Below are 22257 nucleotides of genomic sequence, written 5' to 3'. Positions count from 1 at the left end.
GCCGGGAAAAGAAGCGACGCTTAAGCTTCCGATTCATTGCTTCTATTGGTGTGAGCGAACTTGTGTATCTTTATTCGTGATGGGTAACGATGAAGTGATGACGTGGCACGGCATTTCAGTCTTTGCATCAGGAGCTGGCAAAGATCCCGGCAAGGCATGCACCATAGTAAGGGATTCAATCCTATGTCTACGCGCCGCACTTCTGGCCCTTGGGGTATTTGGGGCAGGAGGAGGGTCGCAGCCACATAAAGACTGTGGCTGTAATGACATTCAAAATGTCTTGTCGTCGGCTCTGTGGAGTACTGGATCAGAGCCGCGCTGTGGGCGTGGGGTACGGAAGTAGTTGCTATTGCCTCAAAAACGATGGCACATACCAACGGTGGGTACGGAAGTTGTTAACTTCGTACAATGGCGCATGCCCACACTGGGGGATCGACCAAGAAGTGGGGTGCATAGAGAGTTTTTGTGATGAATTTTTTCCATGGACAAAAAATAAAGGTTTGCTGGGGAAGAGAAAAGTAAATAGAAAACAAAATCTACATTCTTTGGTGAAATTTTCTTGTTTCTCTTTTTCCCTCTCATAACAATGTCTGGGTGTGTCAAACCTTTAAGGCCATCAGTCGGGATGCTTAGTGTCTTATATTCTCGTAAGAACGCCCTGAGCTGAACTTTCAATTCTTTAAAATTGGTCAAACGGTTGACCAATCATATTTGAGTTCTACGGCCAAAATTACAGGCTTGGTATGTATTTCATGCACCCTATAGGAATTTGTTATCACTTTGAGGTAAGCACCATTGACAGCCGTGGTCCATAAATAGGGTCCCATGGCTGTGTGCTACTACCACCTGTACAAGCGCAACTTCTACCTGGGCCTGCTGCCAGCCCGCATAATATAAACATGGCAAATATTAATAATATAAACATGGCTTCGAGGCTTTGCATTGCATATAAGTTGTCGATCAGGTACCGCTGGTGCGATTCCCACACCTTGACCGCATATTCTAATTGTGGCCTTACCAGTACGCTGTATCCTTTAGAACTTGAGGGGCAGCCCAATGGATTTGTATAAGTAGGCTAAGCGTTTTACCGGCCTTTTTGACGGTTTTATCAGCGTGGTTTGAAAAGGTAGTAGAATACCTAAATATTTAAATTCATTTGCGCTACTGAGAAGGGTATCGCCTATTTTGTGGGAAGGTTCATTAGTGATATTAGATTTCGTAAATGTTACCTAGTAACATTTATTGGAATTCAGGCGAAGTTGCCAGGTTTGGCATCAGGAGGCTATGATCTTCAGGTCCTCCTGAGGTGCATCGACCTGATGATTACGAACTGATCGGTAAATAACGCAGTCATCTGCAAATAGTCATTTCTGCGGAATATTTAAGCGTTATCATTTTATAGATTAAAATGACCAGCGGTCTCAGAACCCAGTCTTGGGCACTCCCGAAAGGATTTGAACAAATATAGAATTTTACCTCCAGTTACTACGACTTATATTCTCTCGCTCAGGTAATCTTCAATTACTTTCATTACTTTAATATTCAGTTTGAGTTCTCATAAAATGTTTAGTGGTTCTTGTGAGACGGAATCAAATTCTTTGCGATAGTCGAGAATACTATCGGCACGTAACTTGTTTTCAGTAGTGTCCGCAAGCTCATGCAAAAGTTCAACCAGCTGGGTGGTGCAGGACATCCCTTTGCGGAAACCAGGCTGATCTGTAAAAAAAGAAACTGCTTCCTTCTAAGTGCCTAATTATAATGCTATAGAGTATGCGCTCAGACACTTTATAGCATAGATTACAAAGTGAGTCTATTAGCTTATAGTTGGTTACAGAGGATTTGGAACCGCTTTAGAAACTGGTATTAAATACACTTATTCCCAATCTTCTACCGCAGCGGTGGCCTAGTTAGTCGTTTGAGCGTCCGCCTCTCATGCGTGAGGTGTGGGGTTCGATCCCCAGTGCCGTCGAGTACCCACCAGTGATACAATGGGTACAAGGTTTCCCCTGCCTGGTGCTCGCTTTCTTTAGGGTGAAATGCTTGGGTAATGAGTCTTTGACCCCACCTTGAGAATACGAAAAAAACCTTGTGCCGTGGCGCTCTTTGGCCACAGATGCCCTTGCGCCTTAGAAATACATATTCATCATCATCGTTTCCAATCTTTAGGGGGTATGCCGCTTTCGAGTGTTTCGCAGAAAATTATTGAGATGCTGTGAAAGAACCGGCTTTGAGTATTTTAGGAGTGATTCCATCTGTACCAGCTGCTTCGGCTGTTGCCGCCATGTGTGGTAATGATTGAAGGTATTATGTGTGAAAGCAACAGACGCTGAAATGCGGTTTGTCTTCTGGGCTTCGCCTGCGGGAAAAGCATTTCAGACCTCTCCTGTACAGGCTTCGCTTTGAAAATCAATAATCAGAAAACATGAAAGAAGTGAAGCACTACCGCAAGCCATCACCTTTGAAAGCGGCATTTGACATTCCCTTGGAGTATGCGCTTATGTAGTTCACGGCCATGCGAGGCGCCTATGGCCCTCTTGCGGAGCATGCAGATTCCGCGACTAAATCTTTACTTGTTCCGATCGGGTTCTCTCTGTCGAACCTATGTGAAGCATGTGATGAAATTGAAACATTAGATCACTTTCTCCTCTCCTGTCGGTGGTTCACTTTTCTGCGAAAAGCCTATCTGCCGGTTCCCTTCGCTCCATTACGGCTTCATCTTTCTATTACGGTTCCTCTCTCCTCTGGGGCAAGCGCCAGGGTATATGTCCTAAAACAAGTGTGCGATTATCTGTATATTTCATCATTGCGTCAGGGAGACTCCTTCGTTAGCTATGATTCACAAATATTTTTTTGCGCACAAAATTCAGCCTCGGCTACCTTAAATCAGTCAGTGTTTCACAACTGTTTGACTTTACAAGGCACCTTGGCCAATCCCCCAATGTGGGTGTGTGCCACTCTAACAGAGGACAACAACAACAACAATAGCGACACGGGAACAAGTCACGAGCCGTGGCCGAGGAAGAGGACGAAGAACAAGAAGAGCCATGGGCCCCCGGAGGAAGAAGCGGGACGAGCTCTCCCCCCAGGCCGTGTACTACGACCCCCGGTACAAGCGCAGCTTCTACGCGGGTCTGTTGCCGCCGCTGCCGGCCGGTGCCGTCCCTGGACTCCAACCGCAGCAGCCGCCAGTTCCGATCCCTAGCGTCGAGCTAGTCCCCACGAGGCGCACCCGCAGGCCTTCAATACTCGTCACTGGAGGCGACCGAAACGCGAGGTCCGTATTCGCGTATGCGCGCTCGGAGAATTGCTCTAATGCGAGGTCCAGAAGGTAGCCGACCAGTGGAAACGCGACGGGATAAGAACTGTTCGATTGCGGATAAATGTGTGCAGGTTGTTTAGCGATAACCGAGGCTATATGAAGGTGCTATTACAGTCGGAACTCGTGCGGTTAAACGCCTGCTCAAGAAAGCAACCGCGTCCGGCTTTCAGATCCGCACTGAGTAGTCTCCGCCACACGCAGAAAGAGCAGTTATATTTCTCGGTCGTCGTTTGCCGGCCAAGGGGAGTGACATCTTTACTGGCACCCTCAAAGAAGAGGAAAGTGATGCGATCTAGTGTTTCACGGAGGTTGCATTTCGAGCTAACGCAGTCCGTGCTTGTACTTGTACAAGAAGAAAAATGACTTGTAAGTCATTTTTCTTTACTTTTCTTCTGAGTGCGTTGGGCTGAGGTCGCGACTGCAGTGGCTACTGAAGTTATCTCGTTGAAGCACTCATGATACTGATGATCTTTTTTTCCTGAGGTGTGTTTTTCTTATCGAATCAAACCTTACCTTCGTAGCTGAGTGCTTGCCATTGTGTACGATGCTTTTTCGTATAAGATCTCTTCGTATGTAGCCTCTGCCTTTTCACTTCTCCCTTTGAAAACGACAGTATAGCTGGGCGAAACCCCAGCTTCGTCCCTTTGCGTGCATCTATCTGCAGTCCCCCTACGCACAACGCGATTACGGCAGAGACATTCTCGAAAGTGCCTGTTGTATCATAAGGTTAGAAGGAAAGAGGAAACGCAAGAAACGTCCTCAGAGTGAGCCGTTTTATATTCTTATGGAACAGAACATTACAGAACGGCTTCCTCTAAGGACGTTTCCTGCGTTGGCTCTTCCCTTGTGTATTGTACGATACAATACCCGCTTATGGTTGCCAATATTTCTCATGACTCACGCTCGGCGGCGCAACAAATTCCATTCTTCCGATGTCGCACCCCCTTCTGCAGGCTTGGATATTTGTCTTCTACACCGCAGCTGGTCGTAGGCAGTGGCAGCGCTCGCGCTCCCCTCGAGCACGGCCGTGGCTTAACAGAAAACTGACTGAGAACACACGCACGGGAACGTCGCTGTAGCGATCCGGTTCCGCTAGGTGTCAAATGCGCTTTCGTAATGGCATGTGTGCGTGGTAAAGCTGCTTTTGATCGCAGTGGAGCGCGGGAGAAGGCAGAGGTAGAGTCATTGGATACGGTAGAGGAGGAGAGGCACGCATTCGCAGAGCGTTCGTGTGAAAACTGCAAATCCTTTTTCGGCATACAGGTAAACGCGGATATACTCGGTGGCGATATAATACTTTGCTGACACTATTACGCTCCGGTAGGCCTTCACATTGGAAGCTAATCTCGCGACCTGCTGGCCCGTGAAAACGTTATTTCGTAGGGCTTGGGAGAGGGGCTATCCATTCTTTATGCTTGTGTGGTCACGTTATCCAGCTGGGCCTTGTCTTGTAGACTGTGAGTGGTCGCTCTCGTGGGAGCTCCAAGGCAGGCAGGAAGCGTCGGAGTATTTAGTTACGCGACAAAAGTTTCTATGGGATGTCATTAGATGCAAAGACACTCAGTACCACAGCGACCAAAAGCAAGTAGCAAGAACAAGACGACTGAAGCAGTACGTCGCCTTGTTGCTGAAACCTTATGTTTCGTTACGTTGTGATTGGCACAACGGTTCTTACGAACTGTCGGCGTTGCTCAACAGAGCGCCTAAGAGTTGAGCTAACACCCCAATATATCGCCTACATGACAATCGTTTTGCCTGCTAAACACTGCGCAGGCGTGAGGACGGAGAAGAGCGCCGCATCTCGTGGGAGGACGACGATGCCGACGTCACCGACGAAGACCAGCCACGCAGCAGCTCGGACCGCTTCCGGTGCAGTTTCGTCAGCTGCGCCGCGTCCATGCTGGCGCTGCTGGTGTCGCTTCTGGCCTTTGTCGCTACGCTGTGGGTCGCGGGCTCCGTGGAGCGCGCGTTCCGCGAGAGCACTACCACTACTGTGGACGACGCGTCCAGCACGACTGCTCTCGCAGAGACCGTGACCGCGACTAACTATGCACGCCGAGCCCACGCCCAGCTCGAGAACGGCGTGCCGCCACCCCCAGCGCTTGCGCACGACGCGAAACTCGCTCGAACGCCAAGGAACACTTCGTGCACGATGAAGAACGACGACTCGGCCGACGACACGGAGGAGTACGCCAGGACGAAGACCACAACGACGCGGAAACGTGCGCCGCGAACTTTCCTCCGTACGCGGCGAGTTGTTCGCCGTACCTATAAAAGGACAACTCGAATAAGTTGACTTACTTAGCAGGTGGTCTCTGTCAGTGGCTTCTAATGAATAGTTCTAGGGAATTCGCAACCATATTGAGTACAGTAACTTCCGATTTCTTTTTGTAATGTAATCGGAGGCTGTGTCCGATCGAAAAGTTGAAGCAGCTGTGGTCCACTCATGCCCTACTGAGCAACATACGTCCATAAATAGACACTGAGGAACAGTCCACACAATTATTGTTCTCGGTAACAATTGGTTTTTTGGCTATTTTTGCGTATATTTATTGACGCTTCGTCAGGAGCAAGTAGACTTGTTATTTTATTTTTATTTATTTATTTATTTATTTATTCATTTTTTAGCAATACAAGTAATACAATACAAGTTATCACAGAGAAAATTACTTAAAGATCGTCCCGCCAGCAGATTCAAACTTGTGACATCCTTACCGAAAAGGACGGGCTGCCACCGTTTTGGAATGAATGTCAGTGCAGCGTGATCTCCGAGATCCGCACCCGAAAATCTGTCTTAGGAAGCAACCGCTTCCTGCATCAGCTCTATGCAGGGATTTCGTCAGCTACAGGAAGATCGGGAATCTATGAATATGGGTCACTATGTTCGTGGAGACTTTTGTGCCCTGCAGAACAGACGCGACAGAAAAGGGAAACGACGCGAGGAAGTTTTAGGATGTGGTTGCATGCAGCGGATAGCATCCGGCTTACGAAGCCTGCCCTTGGTATTTTCTTCTCTTCACCTTTGTCCAAGTCTGCCGGGGGCCGCTCGAGTGCCGTCTCTTTCGGGGCCCCGAAGCTGGCGTTTCTTTGTCGCCGAGGCTTTCCCTCTGCTCTCGTCATTTGCGACGTGTGGGAAGTGCGGGGAGACCCTCCGGGCCTCCAGTGCTTTGTTGCTTCATAATTCAGTGAACGTAACTATTCCCGGTCATTTCATAGCTTACATCCTTCAATGGCTGACACGTAAAAGCCCTCTCCTAGGCTCTCTTTCAAGGAGAGCGGCATTTTACTTAAGGCGATGAAGAAGGTATTTTTAGACAACGAAGGGAAGTTGTAAGAGTGAAAGGGTGGATTAATAGTGGCAGGGTGCACGTCGATATTTAAACAGTCAGCGTGCATTATGAGCCTTCTTCTCATTCATCTTGTATGGCATCCTACTGCACGCGCGAGGAGCGAGAAGATCGCCACATCTCATGGAGCTCCCTCGACAACGAAGATTGCGAAGGCGGCGAAGACGGCGACAACTCCGACTAAGACTTGGCAGGTCCCGTCCTTCCACCAGTACCGTGTGTCTTTTCTTGCTAGTGTACGTCGCTGTAGTCGTTGCCGCTACGCTCGGGGTTTGGGGTCACTCAAGAGAGAGATTTGTTCGGGATAGTTAAACGTTCTCGCCTTCTGCTTAGACGAAGAACTTCCTTAAAAAATTTTAATGTCGGAATTCTTTCAGTGCAGGAACGTTTCGGGCAGCAGGCCAAAAATAAAACATTATCAGTAATTTATGTAGTATGCGAAAAAATACAGCTAAAGCAGACGACAAAAAAATTAAATAAGCGTTGAGTATTTTTTTCCTCAGCCCCCACCGTGGCCCTATTTCGTCCGTGTTGCTGCTAGGACACCAAAAGTCTTCACCTTGTTATAAGAAATCTAAAGCCCGACACCGACTCTTCATCGAAGAACCTAGCCCGGGCTCGGCCCAGGCCCAGCGAAACAACGAATATTCAGGCCTGGACTATCGGGCCGGCCCGGGCGCGTTGGTCGCTCTAACTTCCGAATGGCGACCCGCAGCTTAAAGTTCCCAACAGCCACGCAGCGTGAAGCGATGGCTTAAGAAAGTAAAAAATATATGCGTCAAAGAACATGTTCCTGTATTCAAACAAACGGGGAACGGTGTTTGATGTGGCATAACGGAAACGCATCCAACATCACGCTAAACTAAAAAGCCAAATTATTTAACGAGGGATACGCACACTATAAACAAAAGCCTGTACCGTCATCTAGAAGCAGATTTACTGAACAACGCCATCGCTCAGTTTCTGAACTTTTCTCATCCCGTAACAGCTGGAGAAAACAACGTACTGAGTCGATCGCACTTCTCTAGAGCGCTCGAGCGGTGCCGTCCGGTGGAAATAAAGTTAAATTCTAAAGTAGGCATTGACTTTCATTGATAATACTTGCTCTGGGGAGAAGCCTAACAGACATGTGCACCACACAGGTACCAGCGCCTTACCTCCAGCAAAGCAGCTGCGATAAGATTTTAACTTCATTTTTTCCCCAGCACACCGCTCGAGCGCTGTAGACAAGTGTGATCGGTTCTGTACACATCAGTTTCCGATTCCCGTATGCAGTGGCTGTGCTGGAACTTTTATATCTTTATTTATAAAGGGCGACGATGAGGTGATGACACTGCACAGCATTTCAGTCTTTGCATCCGGAGCTGGCAAAGATCTGGGAAGGCAAGCACCACAGGAAGGGATCCGATCCTGGACCCACACTCTGCACCTATGGCCCCTGGGGTAAGCGACTTCCACATTTTGCAGCTCGCTGTAGGTCCGATCATTTGGAAGGCTTTCGCCTCTCCAGGCTTTGCAGCCAGTAAGCTTCATTCCGCCTGGATGTGAAGGAAGGAAGACAGGCGGTGATTTAATATAAACGAGCCACGGAGTGTTTTGCTCAGCCTCAGGGCGAAGTTACTGAAACGGCGTTAAACAGCTCCGAGCGGCAGCAAATTTTCTGCGTCTAAAAAAAAAAATTACCGACGATTACGTTACTTCCTAATGCGAAATTTGAGCGCAGCAAATAAGCTGTTTCACCTTTTCGATAGATTGAGGCAAACAAATCGAGCAACACATGTATGCGCTATCACAGATTTTTTTTTTATTTTTCACACGTATTCCTTTAACAAAGACTCCACTAACAGTTCTTGACAGTCATGAAGGAAGCTTTGTGGTCGGAGAAATAGACTGATATATGTTCGACTTGGTACACCAATGCTTGATTCTCAAAGACGAGATCTATACAAGTGCCTCGCGAGGTTGTCACAGCCGTGGGACGCGTTACGAGCGAGAGGAACGGGATGTTCTCCCGCATAAGTGTTAAGAAATTGCTGTTTGTCTTTATGTCAACATTAAAGTCCCCCACTACTAACATCGGTGTGGATCGATGGACGGTTAATGCGAGTTGCAGGAAGTGCACGACGTCTTTCGTGAGTGCGGTAGGGGTGAAGTAGGCAGCTACTACCAGCAAGCCGTTGGGCAACTTTGCGGCGCACAGTTCGCCAACTTCATGTGACGTGCCAAACATTTCGACTGGTATTGCAGAGAGACCTGTGCCCAAGTAGATAGCGACTCCCGCCGCTCTGTTGTGGTCTCTGCGAGCACCACAGCAGTATAGGAAATCTATGATTTCGAGGCTTTTCGGGATCCATCCAGGTTTCAGCAAAGCAAAGTACAGAGGAATGGCGCAGAATGTGATCGTGGTGTACGTCCTTGGCATGTGCGGCAAGGGAGCGTACGTTAAGAATGTGGTTGTGAATGATGAATCAAGTGCTGCCAGCGAATGACGCGTCCATTGGCTGTCTGCGTGTGTTACTGATGTGTGGTTAACATGTTAAGCTCCGCCTGTAAGAGTGGAACGCGACAGCGTCTTGCAACGCTGCCAGGGAGTCCACAGAACGCCATCGCCAATTCGGCTGTACGCCTTGCTGGACGGTAAATTTATTTTTTGAGGAAAGGAAATGTATCTCTCTCGCATATCTGGGTGGACACCTGCACCTCGCCGTAAGGGAAAGGGGGAAGATGGGAGTGAACGAAGACGCCGTATTAGCTAGACGCGCCTTTGTTCATTCCAAACCATTCAGCTGGCATTACGGAGTGGCTAGCGTGCTCGTATCGCACTCCGGAGACCCTGGTTCGATTCCCCAACTCGACCAATTTCGTTCTCGGTTTTATTGATTTATGCGGTCTAACTAGAAAGGTTAATTAGGCTATTTCATATTTATATTATTGTATTTCTATCCATCGTGTTCTGTCATTAACCTGTCAATTGTTGGAACTGTCTAGGATGTTCGACACAACGTATATGAAACGAGCAACGTCTTACTGAGTGGGGAAGTGCGTGGTGGTGGAGGGAACGCGGCTTCGTACTTATCTGTTTTTTTCAGCAGCGTCTCCTTCCGCGGACGCTGTTGTCGCTGCGGCGCGCGTCTTTCTTTTCTTTTCTTCTGACCTCTTCATTCTCCTCTATATTAATTAGGCTAATTGATTAATTAAGCAATTAACTAAACTCAGTCCAACTTAGTTGCAGCATCACTATACGATCCCTTTGATTGGTTGCATGGTTACTAGCCAAAGTACAATTGGCCCCATTTGAAATTCGCGCACTGTGACGTCACGAGCATTTCGACCAATTGAAAAGCGTGACATTGGGGGCGGAGCTGGTTACGAGGCCGACGCCGACGCGAAACCCAGTAACGGACGCCAAAGAGCTGCGCTCTAAAAAATAATGATGGTTGCGATGACGGTTGTGATGATGGTTGAAAAAAAAAACTCATCTATCGCGGACAGTTCCCAACAAGGGGTAATTACAGCTATCAAAAATGCCCGCCTGATCTCAAGATGTCCAGCTACATGCGCTGAATTGCGGTTAGTCTTGTGGGCTTCGCCTGTGGGAAAAGTATTCCAAACGTCTCTTGCACAGGCCATGTTTTCACACTTAATAATCGGAAACCATCACTACACTACAGAACACTATACACTACACTACACTACACTACACTGCACTGCACTGCACTGCACTGCACTGCACTGCACTGCACTGCACTCAGCACTGCACTGCACTACACTACACTACACTACACTAATAATAATAATAATAATAATAATAATAATAATAATAATAATAATAATAATAATAATAATAATAATAATAATAATAATAATAATAATAATAATAATAGTAATAATAATAATAATAATCTCTTTATTTGTGTCGTAGGGTACACGGTCGACACTGGAGGCCGGCAGTAAAAGCTGTCACAAACGACAGCTTGACAGAGCCGCAGGCCCCCATGCACTTGGCAGCAGTACAGTGTCAATGCTTATATGCAAAAAAAAAGATGCTGTACACAGTACAGCTCACAGTACACCCTGATAAATAAATTCCATTTTCTATACAGAACACAACATAAAATCTGTGATATACGGCATAAATGAATAGAAAGAACATAGAATAGAACATACAACATGATGGATAGAACATAAAATTACCGTGGCTTAAGGCATGAAACAATGACAGATCAATTCTATGAACTCATAAGAACAAAATACACAGGCGGTTGTAGTCTAGTAAGGCAAGAAAAGATAGTCAAGATTGCAGTTCACTCGTCAGGAGGAAATAGCATAGATACAATATAAAAAATAAAAATCCGGTAGGTAAACATGGTCTCTTAGTGTAAGGAGAAATTATTCAGTTGAAAAGGATATGGGTGTAGAAACAAACTCAAGTATTAAGAAACAGAAAAAGAAGTGTAATTGCGGATTGTCAGGGACATCCGCTATGCACCCTGGCCAATCCCCCGCCGTGGGTATGTGCCATTCAGCCCGAGGACATCATCATCATCATCATCAATCAGGCATGATCATTTGGACATGTAGTATTTTCTGATTTCTTTAAATGGATATATTTGTAATTGTACATTTTCTTTATTCAATTTATTCTATAACCTCGGCAACTGATTTTGCAATGTTTGATGACCATATGTTGTGCGGTATGTTTTTACCATCCAGTATTCGCTGTAACGGGTGGCATGACTCGGGGTGTTGTTTTGTAGATTCGCTAACTGTTTTAAGAATGTACCACCATTCTTTACTTCCTGTTTATAAAGCTTACTCAGTCGGTAGTCATACATTGTCATAATAGGCATCACATTGTATTTTAAAAATATTTCATGAGTGTGAAAGCGACTATGTACATTTTCTACTGTACGAAGAAACCTTTTCTGCAGTATATGAAGCTTTTTTACATTTTCCTTTGTTGTAGATGCCCAGACTAACTGACAGTAGTTTAACCTTGAGGAGAACAGGGTGTTATAAATGGCCAGCATAACCTTTCGGGGTAGAACATTTCGATTGCGATATATAAGACCTATAACTTGAGAGAGTTTTGCTGCTAGATGGTTGATGTGATAATCCCAGGATAAAGTTTCATGAAAAATAACTCCTAAGGTTTTAAAAGTAGGAACAATTTCAATCGGAATAGAGTTTAAGGCTATATTTCTGTTTACTGTTATATTTCTCCCCTTAGACCTGAACAAAATGCATTTAGTTTTGGACACATTGATCGTCAGGCAGTTTTTCTGAGTCCATTCCCCTAAAGCATGTAGTGTAGATTGTGCGGAGTCACATAATCCTTCAACATCTTTTCCTGCAAAAAAAAAAAAATGCTCGTGTCGTCGGCATATACTATAATAAATTTTGCAGTGGGGGAAATATTAGTAATATCATTTATGTACATGTTGAACAGGAATGGACCCAAAATACTGCCCTGCGGTACACCACTACGCACCTCTAGTTGTTCAGAGACCGAGTCAGCTATTTTAACTTTTTTTTTTTCGATGTTCTAAGTATGATCGTATTAAACGTATGGCTTGGCCACGAAAACCATACCGCTGACATTTCAGAATAAATATTTCATAATTTATGAGGTCGAACGCTTTAGGAAAAGTCTAAAAATATTCCAAGTATAAAATTACCTTGCTCGAAATGTGTTAAATGTTCCTTTAGTGTCAGAAGAGCAAATTCTGTACTTAGACCTCGCCGAAAGCCATACTGAGAGTTAGTTATTATCTTATGTTTTTCTTCCAATTTGCTAAAGCGGCACAATATCACTTTCTCGAAAGCTTTAGATAAAATAGGTAAGATAGAGATAGGCCGATAGTTGTTCATATCATTCTTGTTGCCCTTTTTATGAACAACAGTTACACGCGCAAGCTGCATTTTGTGGGGAAAGACACCTTGGCTAAGACCAAGGCTGAAGATATGTGTTATAACTGAGGCAAGGAGATCAGCAACATATTTAAGAGGTTTTGTTTTAAGACCATCGACATCTCTGGCATTACTGTTGTTTCGGCTCGTTATAACTGTGAGCACTTCAGCCTCGCTTGTTGGGCACAGAAAAATTGTCTCTCTATTCCATGGAAGGTTTTCCAGATTGTTGTGAACGGTATCTTGCACCTTCAGAATAACAAGATATTTATTAAACGCATCTGCAAGTGGTTTTCCAGTTAGTTCGGCACCGTCTATATTCAGTTTCTCAATCACATTCTGTGATGCCTTATAATTCAATAGTGAAGCTAATCTCTTCCATGTGATGTCTGTGGATCCTGGCTTTAATTCCAGAAAATTTGCAAAATGTTTACGACGTGCCATTGCTAAGTCCTTATTCAGGCGATTTCGATAGACTTTAAACTCTTTATATTTATTTAGATCTTTAGTTTTGATAAAGAGATTGTAAAGATAATTTTTATAACAAATTCTTGTTTTCAGTTCAGCTGTGACCCAAGGCTTCCTAATCTTTCTCTTTTGTTTAATACGCACTTCAGGAAAGCTAGCTGCGTACACAGGCTACAGTATTTCAAGAAACGTGTCATAAGCTACGTTGACATCATTACTTTCTAAGACATCCTTCCAGGATAGCTTTTCTATTTTTTTTCCGAAATATCGAAAGGTTTTGTTCGGTAGTATGTTGGACTGTTCAAAGTTTTTAAAAACGTTGGGACTGTTAGTGCGGGTCTTGAAAGCTCACTCCGTACATATCCTTTAGTGCACTACATCGGAAGCACTAGAGCAAGCCACCGCCGTTGAGTAGTGGCACCGAAGCACAGGTCACGAGCCATGGCCGAGGAAGAGGATGAAGAAAAAGAAGAGCCATGGGCCCCCAGAAGAAGCCGCAGGGCGAGCTCTCGCCCCAGGCCGTGTACTACGACCCCCGGTACAAGCGCCACTTCTACGCAGGCCTGCTGCCGCCACTACCGTATGGTGCAGTCCCTGGACACCAGCCACAGCAGCCGCCAGTTCCGATCCCCGTCGTCGAGCTAGTCCCCACGAGGCGCACACGCAGGCCTTCCATCCTCGTCATCGGAGGCGACAGAAACGCGAGGTTCGTTTTAGTAGTATGCTCGGGGTATTGCTCTAATGTGGGGTACAAAAGGCAGCCGGTCAGTGGAAACGCAACGGGATGAGAACTCTGCTGCTGCGGACAATGGTCTGGATGTAGCCTAAGCTACGCCCGAAGCTACAAGGGTGTGCTTCCAGCCGGATATTGCGGGGTTACACGGCTGCTTAAAGTAGCATCCGCGTATTCCACTGAGATCCGCGACGAGTTGTCCCTGCGACACGCAGAGTAGCGGTTATGTGTCCAGGAGAATTATACGTTCCTTCATTGGTGTTCTCAGGCAGAGGAAAGTGATGCGATCTAGTAGTGTTTCGCAGCGGTTTCACTTCGAGCTGGGGCAATATCTGCTTGACAGTAGCGGCTACTGAAGCTACCTCGTTGAAGCTTCCGTTTTACTGATGCTTCTTTTCTCTCCAGTGCGTTTTTCTGGCCACATCGAACGGTGTCACCGCAGCTGATTGCTCGTCCTTTTGTACTGTAGCTTTAGTAGAAGCTCTCTTTGTATGCAACCTCTTTGGCTTTTCGCTCTTTCCTTGGGGAAATAGTGACAGCAATAGGCGAACGGCACATAATCAATAATTTATTGTACCCCTGATTTTTTTACCATCAATTCGCGCTTGTTCGTGGATGTTGGCAGGCTCGTGTGAGCCAATGTCTCGCTCGAAGGTGGAAAGAAATAAACGCGAGACAAGAAACAAATCGCTGAGGTGTTAAAAACAGCCGACGGGAAAACAGAGCAGTGGTTGCTCAACTAGTGTTTTAGAGAAAATATAGTGGCATCGGCTCTGAAGGCTATTGTGCAACAGGCAAATGACAGAACTGGATTAACGCGGAAAATTGGGCGTGTTGGTACATGACTTAAATAAATAAATAGCAGCGCAAGGAGACAAGGACAAGAAGAGACAACAGCGCCGTCCTTGTTGTCTCTTCTTGTCCTTGTCTCCTTGCGCTGCTATTTATTTATACAGAACTGGAGGCACAATTTTTTTGCATTTAGCACTTCAGGTACACAATACCGAGTGATACTGATGCTGCTTGCGCAGAAAACAAGCTAAAAAAGTGGGCCTGTCACCGTCGCTTCAGGTTTAAATCGTAATGCCACGCCCGTTGGATTTTTTGTGCTCATAAATTTTACTAGCCACGTGCTACTGCAGGAAATTGGGTTAATTTTCTGACATTCTTTACAAGTGCATAGCGAGAACAATTAATGTCGCCTTTATCTGTGCGCGATTTACTAGGGCAACTAACCATACCTTGTGTTGTCAATTTTTTTCGTGAGCAATGGGTGGACTGCACGTATGAACGTAAAGCAGCTGGGATATATTCTTCATCAGATTCCATTCGATTCTTACCGTCAGCCCGTCTGACCGACTGATTTCCATGGCAGTGAGGAAAGCCATAATCTAGTGAAAAAACAGTAAGCATGAACTGGACTTTCAATGAAAGTGTTATATCAACTCCAGCTTAGAAAGCACCATATCACCATACAAGCATGTGGAAAGAAGGCCTGCCATTATAAAAACAATCAAGCGCAAAACTCTTCGCGCTTGAGATGTTCTCTCTGTATACGCTCAGCGATGGCCGTTAACAAGCACCTTGTATTTACATACACCCTTCTAGACCGGGAAAATAAGCGTTTTAGAAATTTAATCCCCGCGCCTGATAAAAATTGCGCTGTCATGATACTGCAAGCGTTCCACTGCAGCGTGGAGTCCTCCTGTTCCCATGCTCTTTGTGAATTTCTGGCACCATGAGCCTCGGGCAGCAGTATTTGGCGGTTCTTCTAGCCCGTAATACCGGAAACGTCCATGTAACAGCGCTCTTAATATATATTTCTCAGCAAAACTGTTACGCCGCGGAGCAGGGCAAGAAGCCTCGCGGTATTTAGCTACGCAACAGAAGCTTCTGCAGGGTGCCATTGACTCCAAATGCACCAGTACAGCAGAGCGAGCACAAGGCAGTACAAAGGAAAAGACGTCTGAAGTATGGTGTACCGCCATCTCGCAATAACCTTATGTTTCGTTACGTTGTGATTGGCATGACTGATAAGTACGAACTGTCGGCGTTGCTCACCAGAGAGCGTAAGAGTCGCTGTCAGCAGCAAACAGCCAATACTTCACATACATGGCAGTCGTTTTGCCTGCTAAACACTGCGCAGGCGTGAGGACGGAGAAGAGCGCCGCATCTCGTGGGAAGACGAAGACGGCGACGTCCCCGAGGAAGACCAGCCACGCGGCAGCTCGGACCGCTTCCGGTGCAGTTTCGTCACCTGTGCCGCGTCCGTGGTGGCGCTGCTGGTGTCGCTTCTGGCCTTTGTCGCTACGCTCTGGGTCGCGGGCTCCGTAGAGAGTGCGTTCCGCGAGAGCACTACCACTACCGTGGACGACGCGTCCAGCACGACTGCTCCCGCGGAGACGGTGACCGCGACGGACGATGCACGCTCGGTCCAAGCACAGCTCGACCACGACGCGTCGCTACCCCCTGCGCATGCGCGCGGCGGGAAACTCGCCCGAACGCCGAGGAAAAGCTCCCGCACGACGACGGAAAACAGCGGTTCGACGGACGACACAGTGGAGTACTTCAGGACCTAGGCCACCACGACGCGAGAACGAGAGCCGCGAACTTAACTCCGTACGCGGCGAGTTTTTCGCCGTTTTCTATCAGGACAACTCGAATAGGTCGACTTATTTACCGGGCAGTTTCTGTCAGTGGCTTCTGAGGAATAAATCTTGGAAGTCGCAACCCTGTAGGGTGCAGTAACTTCCACCTTCCTCTTTATGACGTAAGCACACACTGCGTGCGAGCGAAAATTTAAATGTAGCGGTGATTCCCAAATCCCCTACTGTGTCGTGCGTTTAAATGCACTCTGCGGACAACTCCATGGGCTTATTATACTCAGCAAAAATTACTTATTTGGTTCCTTCTAGGTATGCTGACGTTTGTCCGGTAGCAAAAGTAGCATTTATCGCAAAGAAAAATGGGTTTCAAAATCTTCCCCACAGTCTATTGAAGCTCATGGCGTCCTTCCCGTAATGGACTGGTTGCCACCGTTTTGAAGTTAATGGCGGTGCAGCATAGACTCCGGGATGCGCGACCGACAATTGACATCCATGCATACATTTTACTTGCGACATCTGTCGGTGATGGCGCCACATCAGCTTCGTTTTTTGGCGTCATATAGTTTATAAAGGCTCTGTTTATGGTGAGAGTGGTCTCTTTGAAATTATTAACACAGTATTCCATCGATGCGGGTCAACTTCTGTTTGTTTGAAATGTCCTCTTAATGTTTCTGAACATTATTTCTGAATTCAAATTCATCTGCGACGAACGTGGCGTTTCGTCTGCCGGCGACTTCTAGTGCTTACACATGCGAGAAGCCTGAGTATCAGACTTGCTATTTCATAAGTACATGGCAATTTGTGAAGGATTGCAGTGTCCAAGAGGGGGACAATTTGTTGGCAGCGCAGTTTTAAGTTGGGGCTTCCTTACGACTCCTACATGATAAGGTTATCGCGCACCTCTTATGAAAATGGTCTACTGTCTCTACACTTCTTATAGATTCTACTGCCTTCCTATTGATACTTCCTTTTGTCTGTTGACAGTCTATAGACTGTCCACGAGAAAGTATGCTAAGAGTATACGGCAATAAATTTATTGGCTGTCTATGGGGTTTGTTTTTCCTATAGACTAGCCTATAGGATTTGTCAATTTAGAAAGTCTGTAGACTTTATAGACAAAAGTTTGGTTTCGTTTTATGGGGTTTAACGTCCCAAAGCGACTAAGGCTATGAGAGACGCCGTAGTGGAGGGCTCCGGAAATTTCGACCACCTGGGGTTCTTTAACGTGCACTGACATCGCACAGAACACGGGCCTCTAGAATTTCTCCTCCAAAGAAATTCAACCGCCACGGCCGGGATTGAACCCGCGTCTTTCGGGTCAGCATTTATAGACAAAAGTGTATGAACAGTCTATATGACTGTACAAATATTTTTGTAAGGGACCGCACATGCCTTCATCCATTAGTAGGATGAGCTGAAATCACCTCCAAGCGTGTTATTGATGGAACGGACGTTGAAGAGATGAAGACCTTCCTGTTTTCTCTCATCTAAAACCCATTTTGCTGCGCACTCTTTTTTTCCCCTGGCTTAGGAAGCCGCATATGAACAGGCTAGGGTACTCTGTGTTGATCTCATTTGCAGGGAGAAGTAGATGTGCAGGGTGCAAAATAAATACAGCATCATCTCACCCTCTGTGAATGGTTTAAGTGCGAGAACATAAGTCTAATCTATACGACGGTTAATGGTAATGGTTAAATAACGCTTCACGCGCTGGCGCATACGCTCCAAGCGTCCACGCGCGCTCATGCAGCGCTAAAGCGGCAGTCGCAGCAAGCATTGCTTTTTATGTCACCGTATTGGCCGAGACCAGAAATTACGTGAGCTCAGTCTTAATTTTTTTTCTTATTCCATAAACCATACACTGCTACATGTATTTAAGCTCGCACAGAAGTCTTAGTCTTACGTGCACAATAATAAATTTGTGCACACTGATTATCCCCTCTTTATCAGTGAAATATTTGAACAGGTACGATCATGCGCAGAAAGCATGTATTTATCTGGTATGAGCTGTCGCGGCTAGTTAACACGCATGGTTTCATTAAAACCTGAAGCCCACGTACCAAGACTGCACACTGGAACGACACGGGCAAGCTTTCAACACGTCTTTATATCCCAGCAATGCATGAAGGACTTGTTGCAAGCGGGAAAGTTAGAAGAAATAACGACGAACGAAGGCAAGAAACCTGTGGGGTTGCCCAACTTTTCTATTTGTAAAAATAACAAAAATAGCAATTATCGTGATAATGAAAACGCAATAACACAAAAGTTTCCTTGTGAGCTTCTTGCTTCAGCGCACTCTTCCATTGTCAAACGGCCAGCCGAAAAATAAAAAATAAAATTGGTTTTGAGGAAAGCACGTGACGCAGTAACTGTCTCGCATATCTCGGATGACCCGAGCCGCGCCGTAAAAGAACGGATAAAGGAGGAATGAGCTGGCCATTCCGGCAGATTACGAAAAGCAGATTGCTACATTTCTTGAAACAGAAGCGCTATATAGCCTTCAAATTGCACAAGCGTCTGCTAGACTCCGAGACAGTTTTCTACGTATGCGCTTTGGCTCCGGCAAACACAACTACGTGCTTGAAAGTAAAATCGAGAACACGATAAAACAGTCACCAGCGTAACTGTGCTGTATACGGCTCCTCACAATACTCGCCCCTTTGTCTGTCCACACGACGACGGTTCGGCTGCACTTTTCCTTGAAATCTCAAGCGTCGCACAGCGTCCTTTTGATGTCAAGAGCGGAGCACGACGAAGAAGCGGCAGTAATCATGAAACGGCGCGGTGATATTGGCATGCTAGCGAATTTTTGAAGCACGGTCAGGGCACCATTGATGTAACCAACGACAGCGTCGCGATGAGAGTACAGCTATTCGCTTGTGCTCACACGAACTTGGAAGAGGGAAAGAGCAGATGGCCTGGGCAGGGAGCCCCGGCAGCCCGCCAAGCACCCGTAAAAAACTAAAAAAAAAATCGGAAGAGAACAAAAGAAAGAGGGCCGGCGCCGGGCGCGCAGCCACATATGTCCGCCGTCGGGCCCGGCCTCCGACCTTCTCTTCCCGGCCCGACATCAGCTGGCGGCACTGCAGTGTCTGCCGGGGTTCCTGCGGGCGACGGGCCTAGAATCCAGGCTGTGAGTCGCTGCCTGAACATGGTCTCGAGGACGGATCCCTGCAGACCCGGCCTTCTCTCCACCCGCCCCCCACCCCTCATGTCCTGCTGACGCTTCCCGGACTAGACAGGCGTAGCGCGCTTGGTGCCCACCATGGCTTCACCTCCAGCCCTGCTGCTTTCCCCCGAACCCTCCCCTTCCCCAACGGCTCTAAGCAGTGCCACCCGACGTGAGGGGGGCAGACAGCGAGCCATTTTCCCCATTTTCCCAACGAAATCAACATCATCCGCCAGTTCGGCGCCTTGCCTTCTTCTCCTCCACGTAGCCCAAGAAGAGTGAAGCGTCGACCATGTCAGGCCTTGTGAAAACATGCCGCCTTCGTACTAAGTCCACTTACTACGAACCTCGGAAACAACGAACGCAATACGCGCGACCGTCAGGTTTGTTATAAGTCAGCTCGACTAATAACGGCGCGTCGACAGAACGGCCGCTTACAGGACGAACGTCAGGAGCGCTGTGTTAGGACGCATAGCCTCTCGCTGGTACCCGCTTCTAAGCAGGGCTGTAAGCAGCGCGTCGGAATGTTCGGCTTGTATTCTCGATTTTAACCTGACATTACTAAGTGTGTACACTTCCTATTGGTGGTCTTCAGGTTGCAGGTCCTAACGGCTGTGCAGCGCAAAGTTTACGAGATAGATATGCTAAAAGTAGATGTTCCTGACTTAAATAAATGGGGAATAGTGTGTGTGATGTCGCATAGCGAAAGCGCGTCGTACGTCGCACTACGCTAAAACCTAAATGACAGACTATAGACAAAAACTTGATCCGTCATATGGACCCACTTTGAAGTTGAACGTATATTTGTGATTCCAAAAGAAGTTATAAGAATGTGCAGCGAGAGGTCCCAAGGTACGAGACCGCAGGTGTGACCTCCCATGAGAATAAATTTCAATACACAACTAATCAGAAAACTGAAGCTAAAAACAAGATCAACCTGCGCGAATTACATTGCGAAACAACAAAGACAATAACTAGCAAGGTACACAGTGTGAAGTGCAAAACCGACATATTTAAACAGAAGAAATAGAATAGAGAAGAAAATACAATTACACACTGTAGGATACCATGATACATAGGATAAATAACATTGGTGCAACAAAAATCGCATATTAAGAAAGAACAGTTTTAGTTTGCACTTAGAGAAAGTGTATTTGTTTGCTTGATGTCCAACTTTAAAGAATCATAAAATGATGTGATAAAAAATTGAAGGCATTGTTTCCCACAGTTAGTTCTGACCTTAGCTAGTAGAAGGTAATTACGCAGCGCGAACCGTGTGATGTTGTTTATGATCATGTCGGGAGGAAAGATGCTTAGCGGAAGTTGACGAGGGTGAAGCTTAAAAAATATAATACTGATATTATAAAAATCACGATATTATAAAATAAAGAAGCTATTTCTCAGTCTCAAAACCTTTCTGGTCTCGTAACTGTCGGGAAAAGAGCCGGCACAGCAGCTTCCGACTCACTTGTTCAGTTGCTCTGCGTGGACTTGCGCAATTTTATTCTTAGCGCGTAACGCTAGAGTGATTGATGGCGTGGCATGGCATTTCAGTCTTCTCATTCGGAGCGAGCAGGCCTACATCGGTAAGACCTACATTGGGCAGACAGGGCGGTGCATAAACGAGCGACTCAGAGAGCATGCGAATAAAGTTAGGAACAACACAGACAAAGGGGCACACCTTGTGTCCCATCTTAGTTCTTGCCGCAATTGCGCACCGCGACTTGACGAGACAGTGATACTGGGAAAAAGCAAAAATGAACAAGCGCGGCTGGCTTTGGAAGCTTTCCACATAAAGGAAAATGCTGTAGACTGTATCAGTGACACGTCCGTGGCTCTGTACGTTGCCGAAATCAACTTTTTGCGTTCGCGTCTGCGTCAACAGCCCTTGACATGACTATTGTGGTTAAAGATTGCTTTTGAGCATGCGTGGCCAGGTGTATAGGTAAGCGTTCCAAGGAAGAAATAAACAGTTGTTAGTGCGCTTGTGTGTGTCTCTGTGTCTTTCTTCGTGGTTCGTCCTTTGATTGCGCATCCTATACCTTCACAACATCATGTACCAACTAGGCCCAACCCAAGTTTTATTGGAGCAGGCAAAGAGCACGGCGAGGCAAGCAGCGCAGGAAGGGACCCAGTCCTAGGTCCCACGCAGCACTTCTTGCCCTTGGGGCAGGAGACACCCTTCCTCTGCCGCTCACTGCAGGTCCGATCCCTTGGCAAGCATTCGCCTGCCTGGGCTTTGCAGCCAGTGACCTTCGCTTTGCCACGGAGGGAAGGAAGAAGGGGCCATTTCATCTTGGTGAGTGACGGATGTTTTTGCTCAGTCTCAGAGGAAAGTAACTGAAACGGTGCTGAACGGCTCCCAGCGATAGTGAATTTTCTGCGTCGGAAAAAAAAAAAGGAAAACAACTGCGGGTAATGGCATAACCGAACACCTAGGATAAAAGGGCGAATAAAAAAAATTCCTCTCTAGATCTGAGAGCTCAGAACAAGGGATAGTTACAACCTGCAATCATTCAAAGCGTCGGACAGGTTTCGAGAGGTCGCTGAGAGCTCAGAGCAAGGGATAGTTACAACTTACAACCATTCAAAGTGTCGGACAGATTTCAAGATGACCAGCAACATGAGCTGAATTTCTAATAGTCTTTTGCGCTTCACCTGAGGGGAAACCTGAATACCTTTTCACCTGAGGTCAAAAGTATTTC

General features: G+C 46.6%; 1 protein-coding gene and 1 pseudogene across 1 annotated transcript; both read left to right on the top strand.

The window, feature by feature from the left end:
* The first annotated feature begins 3044 nt into the window (after positions 1–3044).
* Positions 3045–5615, top strand: LOC149340368 (uncharacterized). The gene is made up of 2 exons (XM_089551109.1): positions 3045–3274; positions 5093–5615. Exons 1-2 carry the CDS (start codon positions 3045–3047, stop codon positions 5613–5615), a joined length of 753 nt encoding a protein of 250 aa, XP_089407235.1.
* A 7905-nt stretch (positions 5616–13520) lies between these two features.
* LOC149340367 (uncharacterized) lies at positions 13521–16443 on the top strand (annotated as a pseudogene).
* Positions 16444–22257: the final 5814 nt, after the last annotated feature.

Source organism: Amblyomma mixtum, chromosome 6, assembly GCF_055824585.1.
Source record: "Amblyomma mixtum isolate Tamu chromosome 6, ASM5582458v1, whole genome shotgun sequence".
Taxonomy (NCBI): Eukaryota; Metazoa; Arthropoda; class Arachnida; order Ixodida; family Ixodidae; genus Amblyomma; species Amblyomma mixtum.
Note: the sequence above shows the minus strand (reverse complement) of the source record. Positions and strands in the feature narration are given on the sequence as shown.

Coding starts and splice junctions, on each gene's coding strand:
- LOC149340368 (XM_089551109.1), top strand. CDS start 3,045: ATGGGCCCCCGGAGGAAGAAGCGGGACGAGCTCTCCCCCCAGGCCGTG. Junction 3,275..5,092: donor GGAGGCGACCGAAACGCGAG/GTCCGTATTCGC, acceptor AACACTGCGCAG/GCGTGAGGACGGAGAAGAGC.